General features: G+C 38.5%; 1 protein-coding gene across 1 annotated transcript; it reads left to right on the top strand.

The window, feature by feature from the left end:
- Positions 1-899: 899 nt before the first annotated feature.
- On the top strand, positions 900-7,050 carry LOC144446786 (uncharacterized). Its single transcript, XM_078136624.1, has 2 exons — positions 900-1,024; positions 5,909-7,050. The coding sequence occupies exon 2, from the start codon at positions 6,031-6,033 to the stop codon at positions 7,048-7,050; it is 1,020 nt and encodes a 339-aa protein (XP_077992750.1). The 5' UTR covers positions 900-1,024; positions 5,909-6,030.
- The last annotated feature ends 5,125 nt before the right edge of the window (positions 7,051-12,175 follow it).

Here is a 12,175-nt window from a genome sequence, read left to right as displayed (position 1 = left end):
CAGAAGTGAAAAGTGTTACAATGGGTTCCGTATGTCCATATTGCACATCACTTCGTTTCATGAAATTATGCAAATTTGACTATTTACAACACAACTTAAACAGTGTAATATATAGACTCCCATTCAAATGTCTATCCCCATATTACTACTATAGTATAATGTGTTACCTTTCTGCTGGTGTCATTATACTTGACTGTGACGCCATGAGCAATGACTGAATGGTGAGCGGCAACATTTATTGGAAAACATTAATTTTTACTACACAACGAAAAAACTGCATAGCCTGTATTTAAGTGAACCTTTCTGTTAGTATCTGTATTTTTGACCCTGACCTCTCCTGAATCAAAATTTAACAAAAAATCACTTTCATCCATTAATCATACAGAGGTAAAGTATTTGAGAAGCTCAACAAAGTCTGGTTACCACTAACTACCAGACACCGTAATGCATATGGCAGATTGAGATCCACTCATCCACGTGACCACTCATGCTGTGCTTTTGACAATTATTTGAAATTGGAAGTGTAGAGTTTGGTCTGTATATATTGTAACACAAATCAACGTGGATTTCGTATTTGTGGGTATTGTGTGGTTTATTGCCATATTCTTGGCTTCCCCATTCAAATATTAGGAGATGTAAAAAATGAAAGTAATAGCTTATTGTGAAAGAACAACAATTGGATTTCAAAAAAGAGACAGGTGATACGTATAAGCCACAATGAAATGTCGCTAAAGTAATCGCAACGGAAGTTAATCTAGTTTATCTTTGGCTCAGTCACTGCTTTATCATAATACGGGAAATATAAAATATTTATGCACCTAGCAATCACACTCGCCAAGTAGTACCGGTATACATTACGACAAATTGTACTTTCAAACATTTGTTGATGGTGTGGTCGACATTTCTTCACTATCGACCAACTCGCATTCTCCTTATGCTTACGTACAATTTGGAGAGTTGTTACCAATATATACAAATTATTTTATATCTATCAAGGATTGGAATATCACATTGCTCGTATCTGGTAAGTGTTTGGTGGATTTGTAAATATGTTTCAATTCGTAATATAAAGCGTCTGTTGCCATGAAGCCGTGTCAGTCATCTTATGGCGAACATAACGACACTGATGACAAACCAGTTTTACTCGGATCTCATCTCCCTTGATTACCTATTGTAATAGAATTACTGCAGTTTTTCCTTGATTGTATAAGGCCTGTGTTAATTAAATTTGTCGAATCGGTGCTAAACAACTCATTGCAACTGGCCTGCAAATTAGACATGGTATCATGTGGCTAGTTCACACCTGGTCTCGATGATAGTCATATCTATGTATACACATGTATTGTACTTGGTCATAATAATAAAAAAATGTAAAAGTATGTCGACTGTACTGAAATTAAGAGCGAATTATCAGGACATGCTTATTAGATATCAGAATAATGGTGATGTGGTGGACATTTATCATGACCGCAAAAGGCATTTCGAAATATTCGTTGTTTACTCTTTTAATTTTGTAGTTCAAATTATATAAAATTCAAATTTATATTTTCCACTTATTTGTCATCATACAGACAAACAATATGTACATTATGTTATTTACCCGTGGTGTAAGAGAATGACCCCAATCCAGATTACTGACACGTACACGTATATAGGAAAGACTTTATTTTCCAGCCACGTATCACCTCATGGACCGCGGTCAGTAATGTTTCTCATGTTGTAATCCATAGTATTCCAATTCTTTTTTTATGTGATTGTGACGAACACTTCCAATATACCTGCTTAATGGAGTTTCCTTGATACACAAGTCCATACATATGAACACGCTGGGTATTTTACGGGTACAAATTAATCTTATTAATGACTCAATTTGAACGAAATCAAATTAGGAAAAACCACCCATAGCCTCCGTTGTAGTACATTGAGTAGCTATATTACTTCACCATGACAACACACTGACGCTACATACCGTTGTATGTTTCATCAGCTACGTCAAAGAACAGTATTACTCAATATAATTTTCTTTTGAGAAACAACTAGACCGTATGTAAAGCACCATTTTGTTCACAGGGCGACGAATTTGTCGCCTGCAGTTTAGTAGTTTGGAAATTCACACAAAACAAATCCTCACATTTCTCCTCGGACCAATTCTTTGAAGTGTTATATAAAGTTAGTGACAACTATAGTCCAGGTATAAATAAAGTTAGTGACAACTATAGTCCAGGTATAAATAAAGTTACAATATTCATTCTTTATTCACTAAGAGATTAATTGACGACCGGATTATATTAACAACAATGTGTGTATACATCCATCACAAATGTATCCTAAAACCACTGTTTCGTCTGAAAACGGTGCGAGTCAAAACAGAATACAACACCGTTGGCTAGCTCACAGAGTATTAAATATCAAAACACTTGTATACACACCTGTAAAGATCTTTAGTCTGGAGTGTATATATTTAGCATCGAGGTTTATATTAACGCTGTAGGCTTATACAGTCTTTTCATTTTACATGAATACTACCAAATCTCCCTCAGAAAATATGAAAGGATGTATATCACGACATTCCTTGCCGCTGTGTGACCTTCTAATTTGAACCGAGCTGGGCATGGTTATAGCTGGATTTAAATACTATACCCTGTGGTATAGTGGCAACGTTTCATGAAGAGGGTAAATGGACGGGTTATTACTAGTATCTAAGTTGAAGATTGATGTCAATTGGCAGTTAAAACAGAATTAATTTCAAAGTAGAAATCACGTAAACGAAAGGAAACGACGACTGGATCCGGATCGCCACGGAATTCGTTCTTGTTACAAGGGTTCGTAGTGGATTAACAACAACGATGATGATAAGGAATGCTAATGGTCGTCGGGGTGTTAGCGTCTCTCTTTGGTTCAAAAAAGGAGGTAACTACAATGAATTCCTTTCACTAATAATGCCACACATATATACTTATTGTTTCATCAATTTTATGTACATTCATTCGACAAAATCTTGCCTTCAATTATTTTCATTGTCATTTGAAATTTGAGAGATTTCTCGTGTATTCATGACTCGAAAAGTGTGAATGATTCGGTTCTCTATCTGCCAGGCATGAGTTGAGTTCAGCCATGGGTCAGTTGACATATACACATACCTAGGTAACGATATCAATCTCATTTATGGCATTTTGCTAAGTTCGTGACATTTTAGGCGACGGTATACGTGTACGTAATTTTAGTGGTGTAAATGTGTATACTACATAACAGCAAAAGTGTGATCCATAGCAACCCACCTTGGTAGTTATGGCATCAGTGACGTTATGGCATCAGTGACGTTGACCGTGCACTATACGACCATAACGTAGTACTGTAAAACAGTCCTTGTCTGTCTGTGTGTAATGAAATCTAAAATCGACAGCTTAACCCAAATAATGCCACTTATTAGAACGTAACCAATAATAATTTTGTTTGGTTTTGTTTGTTTTGTTTGGCTGGGCTGGGCTGGACTTGGTTTATTTTTTTCTGTTCTGTTCTGTTCTGTTCTGTTCTGTTCTGTTCTGTTCTGTTCTGGTCTGGTCTGTTGTTGTTGTTTTTTTGCATTGGACGTCAGTTCTACAACTTACCATGCCCTTTCCTTTCCTTCTAAATTTACAACTTGAGATTCAACAAAGTTTGAAAATTAGATCGAGAAACAATTTGCAGCAGACGTTTTACTATTCACTCACGTGACGGGCCGATTGTTTTCCATATTGCTAGTTTAATGGTTACTGCGGCTGTCCACTGCTCTGGGGTAAATATTGGGATCGATCGATCAGTCAGTGATGTTTCATTGTTTCACTCCCCGGTTGTGTCGATTGTTTAATATTGATTTACACCATCATGGTCATATAGCATATATGAAGAACACTTCTGTATAGGTAAACCGTTACCGAAGAATGTTAGATGCAATAAAAACGGACAAACTATTTAAATGTTACACTAAGATTTTGTACCATAAAACACAAAATATTCCAATATGGAAATTAAAGACAGAATTTGTGATACTTTGTTCATGCAATGGACATCAGTAAGCTTATGAATTTGAGTATCGCAAAGTCACGGTGACGATAAACATATTATGACGAATAGAAATCAACTCCAGAAAAAACTGTTAATTGCTTGATACTTCCTTGTCTATATATGTACACATTAAATAAACCAACCCAGGACCTGAACATATGTGCGTGCGCGTGCGTGCATGCGTGTGTTGTAATTGGCTGTATAGGGAGTGTCAGATCAATGCTACACCACTATATACAATAATATTTCCTTTGATAAGTAATACACAAAGGAAAGCTGTATACTTTGGATTTTTCATTACGATGGTATTACCGTCGAATAGTGTATTTGTGGTCTACAGATGCTAATGTTAACATTTGGGCTACCACCAGGAATTTTGTATATAGTATATATAGTATATATATACCGCTTACTGTTTATGTGTTGATAAATTAATAATACAGTTAATCCAGCCGAAAGACTGAACTCTGAGCTATTTTCTCATGCCTCTGTAGTTCGTTTATTCCTCAATGTTTCACACCCCTGGGCCCGTTGTACATAGTAATTATTTCACAATTGCCAGTATCAGAAAGTCAAACATCAAACTCCACCTTGTTGATGCAATGGTCATTTCCATGCTTGCTGATTGGTTGTGAAAGTGCCAATCAACCTAGCTATATTATAAATACGTGTAATACATATTAACATGTTTAAAATGTTTATCCAACCATCCAGGGACTTATTTCGATATTTTTACTTATTTACACCTATGCCCACATAGTTGCTATACCCTTCATCGCGTTGTGCATCATTTATTACTGGTCGAATAGAATCTCGCCATAACAAACAAAGGTTTGGACGGGTGGGATCGATCGTGGTCAAAAGAGTAACATCGATAAACTATTGTTAATACGATAATGTGTAGTAGCAGACACTAAATCCAATACCAACAGTTTGTTGTATCGACTCAAGTCCATTTACATTTCCATTTTGTAATGTTTGGGTAATGTGAACACAGTTATTACTATTAAGCTTCGTCAAGGAGGGCCTCTATTGTATAAGATGCCGGAAATTAGTTTCGAACCCCCGGAACAATATCATAACTGGGACCAAAACAACGCTCAGCTGAAGGGAACGGTTGTAAAACCGTCAGCATGGTTTTCAACTTACGTTATTCCGGTCTACTTCGGTAGCAACAACGTCGACACTAAACGAAAGGAAGCGAATGATGACGGTATGTTTTACGTTGATCAAGAGAAGACGCAATATTTTTAAACAGAATGGTGTGGTTGCTGAGCTAAACTCATAAACGATATTGCTACATGTTGGACGTGACGTTTTTTTGGTCTTCTATTCAGACAAAGTAGGAATTTTAACTGTTTGGAAAACTACAGCTAAAGATTCATATATGATTCATAACTACCCAGTTAATTTTACACAGGTGGTGCAGCTGTACCTGTAGACGATAATTGAGTCTGAAGACATTCTCCTACAACAATCTAGTCAAAGCGTTGACATCATCATAACCCTTGAAAGACGTTAGAGCTGTAGATCATTGTGAATCAGTAAACATTTACGACCAATTCACAAGGATCACTCGATAATGTTATGGTATACCTATATTAATGTTTATAGCTTGATGGTCATTGACCGTCACATATAACGATGTATCAAATGCTCTCAGCTGTCTGCCGCCGGAGATGTGAATATTTTCGGGATTTTGGATTTCAACTTAGAGCGCAAAGCAGTTGATTTACGAAAGATCTGCGAAAGACTAGATATGAATGTTGTCCTTGAAAAAAATTAAGTTTATATATGCATGTCCCTTGTAACATAAATGAATAATTGATTTTAAAGAATATCTCATTTTCATTTCCTTACGTAGGTGAACACTTGGATCCCTTTGAGACATGCGCACTATCAGAAGCATCAAGCGATAACGACATCAGATTGGCTCGAGATCGACTCCAAGAAAGGTATACATGGCTGGCAAAAAGACGAAAAAAGATGCACTACGACGCAACTCTGATGAATGAACTGGAAAGAACTCGCCTAGACGTCATTCTGAAACAACTAGAGATTGAGAAATCCCTTCAGGTGTGTAGATTTAGACGACAAGAGAAGAGATTACGCAGGTCATTAGAATTACTGGAAGGTTACAAAGAAAAACTGAAAAACAAACTGACTGAAAGGGCACAAGAAATACATCGGAGAAACAAATATTACTTGCGCGGAGAACATGAAGATCTTCTGGATCATCATCATCACCGTGACCGTGGCGGTGAAGATGAAAGAACTGAGTCAGAAATTAGAAAAGCAAGGCAAATGGTTACCGACAGAAATGTAGACGGTCAGGTAAAGTATGTGAATATTGAGTTTCGGCTGCCCCCTCTAGTGAGTGAACAAACTAAACTGTGGACCAACCCCGTAGAGGATGGTCAGAAGTATGCTCGGGCGAAGCAGTACTACGGAAAACCCGTCAGCAGTGTCAACGAAAGTGGAGATTCGACGAGAGCCAAGTATCACGTCAGTTTTCTTCCCGAACTGGAGGAACGTGACCATGATAGAAAGTATATAAAATTTACAAAGGGTTTTGATGGCAGTGATCAAACGAGGTCAAATAAAAGCAGTCCTTTAAAGAGTTGTTTGAAAAAGGCAGACAGCGAAGTAAGTCTGAATAAAATAACTCTGACGACACCATCTAGATATTCAGAAACTAGACACCAAGATTATACCAAAGACGTACTGGAAGAACAGAGAGAACGAAATAACCAAAGCAAATCAAAACTGTCCTTTCCCGCTGTTTACAATGCAACCGATACGAAGGACATCAGTCGTGAAAACTGGTTACGACGCGTTAAAGACGTTAAGAAACGTCATGCGGGTAGTTTTATCGGGGGTACTTTGCGCGGGAGAAAGCTTCAAGCTATGGGGGTAGCTACCATTCCAAGATCAAACAACTTAACTGCCAGTTCACAGGGCAGTAGTACTCAAAAACTACCACCACTACTTGCGAAGACAGAGTGAATTGAACATTGTATTCCTATGGAAAGCAATGTCTGTATCAGTGATTTGTTATTTAGGTCTACACTCTAGTGGAAGAAGAGTTTGCCTCACCAACATTCTTTTGAATCAAGTACATCTGTTTCAAAGATTATTGTTAAGCTAAAGAACGGCCATTTCCTCGTAGGATATATCCCATTTCTGTCGTGAAGCCACAACCAATATTTTGTTACACCTGGATAGACATGACCATTTCATTAATCGCCATCGTGTACAGTATACAGCACTCAGTTTTGGCATTTACATGTATGCAGTGATTTCCCCGTGTTGCCAAGACGATGGCAACTGAACTTTGACTCACATCTCACCGTCCATGGAAGAATCAATAGACAAATTGTCTCATAGACAAAACCAGTCGCAACACTTTTACTAAATATCACATATGTCTGTTACCAGTGTATGTTACTGATTGTTTTGGAATTATCACGTGTTTTTTTAATGAAAAGGAAGATTTTACATTAAATCCACCAATATAAATTGCATTTTGTACATGTTCAAGTGTCAGTATCGACGCATTAATGTTTTCATGAGCACCAACAATAAAAAATTAGAAGATTTTGGGACTTTGAAAATATTCATGTAGATTTGTGTTAGATCCAATTGGACATGGGATATGATAACGATACCATTTCATTTTTTTGTAGAAGGGGGGGGGGGTAACAAAAATGATCATATGTGCCTAATACACGATCTAGTTGAGTTGTCAAATAAACATGCGATTATCATCATCATCTTCTTCGTTTGGGACACACCAAGCAGTGAGTTGTAAGTCACACTATTATACACTAGCCTTGCTGCAATAAACCCTGAAAATCAATACAAATTAATTACTGTGTTTCTTTGTGCGATAGATGAGTAATAAACACCCAGGTCCGCAGATGTTTAGCACATAACACAATTTCAGTAGTCTGTACTGTAAGGTATGACGTGACATGGCAACCTCACACGTCCACATCGGTCAACCCCTTAGAGTAGGACGGCGAGGAGGTTGGAGTGACAAGACATGGCGTACCTTACATGTCCACATCGGTCAACCCCTTAGAGTAGGACGGTGAGGAGGTTGGAGTGACAAGACATGGCGTACCACACACGTCCACATCGGTCAACCCCTTAGAGTAGGACGGTGAGGAGGTTGGAGTGACAAGACATGGCAACCTCACACGTCCACATCGGTCAACCCCTTAGAGTAGGACGGTGAGGAGGTTGGAGTGACAAGACATGGCGTACCTTACATGTCCACATCGGTCAACCCCTTAGAGTAGGACGGCGAGGAGGTTGGAGTGACAAGACATGGCGTACCTTACATGTCCACATCGGTCAACCCCTTAGAGTAGGACGGCGAGGAGGTTGGAGTGACAAGACATGGCGTACCTCACAGTCTGAAATTTAAGGAACGATATTATTACATACTCCTAAAATTTACCCTTTGTTGCGGAACAACCATGCGAAACAGTACACGCGTAGAAAACTAACGGATGTAACGACGAAGGTGTTTTTTTTGTGTCCGTCCTTTAGTTCAATGTATGTGTACGGTACATTAGTGAGTGCAAAAGTAATGAGTAGAACAGTCCTATACTAGTATATTAGCGAGCTTCGAGCAGTGCAATGTTCTATTCTTCTATGCTACGCGTGTCCTTCAGTGCCACATGTCTAGCGATAGATTTGTATTAATACCTGCTTTATGTTTGTCATACTTATTTAAATTTATTTCAGTTTCAATTAATTTACAAAAACAATTTCACAGAATAAATACAAACTCCCGTGATTTAGGCCTATGATTTTTAAACTACACTTTGGAGTCTAGGGAAACTTTGAAGAATGTTGTGGGGGGGGGGGGGTTAAATCAAAGTGTGACTAGACCCCTTGTCTGTAACACACACCCTCGTTATATTTTCTATAAATTTATGCCGGAAAGGTCTACTCAGTCATGACGATTCTGTCTACATCCAAGAAAGCAACACTATATGTCCAGAAAAGTGACAGTTAGCAAAAGATGGTAAAAAGAGGAAAATATCAATTTCGTAGTGTGTATAATCTTTTAAAATAAAAACCTTGGGCTGGGCCAATTGCACAAGAATTTTATCACTGTAATCTATACTTTTATGTGTTTAATCACCCGTCACGTGATATGTACGTATTCATGTCCCTGTCACACTTTCATCCCACTAATATCCATGTCCGAGATGATACGTCTTGACATTCACTTATGCTGTTTTCAGAAGCGTTCAAGATCTTTATGAATTCAAAGGCGAGGCTGATTTACCTATAGCTGTATTTCTTTCTGTAAAGACAGGAACTTCACGTTGCAATGGTTCAACACCTTCAAGGTGTGTGAAGCTCCTAACTTTCTTATTTCCCATAATACCTTCCCCCATACAACAAGCCAGAGCATCAGGATCCTTCTAAGCTATATTTGCCAAATGCTATATTTCTTTTTCAGAGACGACGTCGTGCGATACAAGATTGGTGAAAAATGACTTATATTGGTTCCCTAGGCATCACTGAACGAATACAGTTAGAAACGCAGCTAAGAAAAAACAAGCCCCCCACCACCACCCCTAGTTTTAACGGGTCTATCCAAACAAGGAACGAATAAAAATTGTTTATTTGTTTCTTCCCATCTCTTCCACCCATCTTCTGATAATTTCTCCTAATAACCAATTTTGAAATTAGAACAACAATTATCGTACCTTATAAATTTGACTACTGGCATTTACTCGCAATCACTTATACATATATTTATATACATGGTAGTGTACACAATGTATTTGGCATGTCTTTTGTAAAAAAAGAAAAAGAAGTAAGTTACGTAATCAGATGACGAAACCTTATTCCTTGAATGTAACACATTGTTAGTAAATCAAAATTCTGTACAATGTGGAATAAATGCCACGTCGTCCGAGATCGAGAATGTTCATCAAGAACGTCCACATCGATCTACAAGTCTTAGATCTAGGCCTAATAGCTGCATTCTGGTTCTGGAGATGAAATCATCTCTAGTTCGTCGAAGTCTACGAATGTGCCGTTGTAATAGTAACCACATCTTGAGGGCGGTCTTTCCGTAGAGTTGATGTCTGAGTCGACCTTATGTGTATATCCTGAACTTCTTGATCCGTCAGTGTGTTTCGTATTACTTCTGTTTTCAGTCGTCGTACGTTTTCCTCTGTGTCGGGACTTCTTATGTGACCGTTTACGTCTGCGGTCAGCACCAGATCCATTCTCTTCGTGCTTCTCCTCTAGGGTTGTTAGTGTTGCGAAGAAGCAATGATCTGAACGAATACAGTTAGGGGATCTTAGTCCAAGATCTATTAAATCCTGCTGTGGATCATACCCCAAAGTCTGCCCACGTGGACGAAGACTGTTAAGTCGAGGGGACTCAATATGTGCAGTGCGTCGCGATTTCCTTGACAATGTCTCTTTTTGACGATATTCTGCGCCCGATTCATTTCTAGAACTCAACATGTTGTCGTTTTTAGCGATTTCTTTTAAAGGTTTTCTAGCTAATCGTGCTAATGTGGCCGCTTCTGACTTTACCTCTTTCATTCTGAATGTCTCCATCCGAGCTACTCTTTTGTTAGCTTCTAGTTCCACTTCTAGACGGTGCTCCTCCATCTCTCTATGTCTGCGTTCCACAAGTGACATTTGTGACTGGAAGTTATTCTCAATAGACTCTTTCAATTTCTGAAGTCGCCGCTGTTCTTCCCTGACGGCCGATGCCGATGACAAATTTAATATTTTCGGCAGCACCGGTTTATGTAAATTGTTAAAACCATCCTTTGGACGATTGCTTTGCTGATCCATCTTGTCGTCAGAAATTGTAATACTTGTTTGTTGGCCGTCAATCGTATACTATTAAATGCATTATTATATGTTCTACACACTTCGTTCGGTCTTCGAGTGTAGTGAAGAACATACGCGTGTTCATGTCACCATGGTAACAATTATTCGACAACGAGAATATCGCGCAAACCTCCGAATGGCGCGGCATAAGCCTACTGGAAAGTTGAGCGAAGTGGTGTAGCCTAGCACATGCTCTGGCACTGATGTCTTCCGTACATGTTCTAGTTATCTTTTACCCCCCCCCCCTCAGCGTAATTGTTTTGTTTAATTAAATACGTTTATCATTATTCTTTGTTTTTAAAGAAAGTGTAGTTTGTTGTTCAACTTATTTGTTTACCTCCTATAAGGGAAGGTTATGTTATGTTTTTGTCTGTCTGTCTGTCTGTCTGTCTGTCTGTGGACGTACCCGATATCTCAAAAACTACTCATCCGATTATTAATGAAACTTGCTACACATCTCTCATATAATGACAATAACATCAGATTTTGGTAAACATCCAATTAACATTAATTACTCATTTGCATAATTATTAGGCTACAACTTAGCAATGCATACTTCAAATTCAATATAATTTGGTGCAGAGGGTGTCATTCAACTAATTAAATGTAGAAAAGGGTGTCATCCTACTGTTTACACACCAGTATTACTGTAAATGTTGTCATTCGTTTTAGGGTAACTTTATTTTCAAAAAGAGTGCTCACCGTTGGCTGGGGACACTCCCTAACAACTTCCCCGATCATGGCGATGCTGTTTATCCCCAAAAACAAGATTAAAGGGTGGAGCCCTGCTGGCTACGGATGGGGTCAGAATTTGTGGAGAGGGGGGGAGGGGCGTGAAAGAAATTGAGGATTCAAAGGGGGCCATAAAAATTCTGGTGGTCTGAAAGGGTCCTCAAAATATTTTGCTCTTGATTTGAATCAAATTAAACCTCAGGAGCGATCGTTTACCTACTAAATTAAAACAATCCTCGTGGTTTCACCGCAATACCTTCTAAATCCTATATTCAGTGATGAGTTGGGTGATGGCCATGCAAATGTATTTGTGTATGCATTCCTCTGTCTGTCTGTGTCTCTCTCACCCTCTCTTAGCTCTGGGTGTATATGTTGCAGGATTTTGACACGTCTTCTCCCCTCCATGTCGAAACCCCCGCAGTATATACATCCAGAGCTGTATATGTTTGTCTGTCTCTGTCTCTCTCTCTAAAATGTAGGTAATATAGCCATACAGTTGCGCCATGTATAGTAATGT

Source organism: Glandiceps talaboti, chromosome 2 (assembly GCF_964340395.1).
Source record: "Glandiceps talaboti chromosome 2, keGlaTala1.1, whole genome shotgun sequence".
NCBI classification, from domain to species: Eukaryota; Metazoa; Hemichordata; class Enteropneusta; family Spengelidae; genus Glandiceps; species Glandiceps talaboti.
Note: the sequence above shows the minus strand (reverse complement) of the source record. Positions and strands in the feature narration are given on the sequence as shown.

Excerpts from the sequence above, each read along its gene's own strand:
- LOC144446786 (XM_078136624.1), top strand. The coding sequence starts at position 6,031 with ATGCACTACGACGCAACTCTGATGAATGAACTGGAAAGAACTCGCCTA.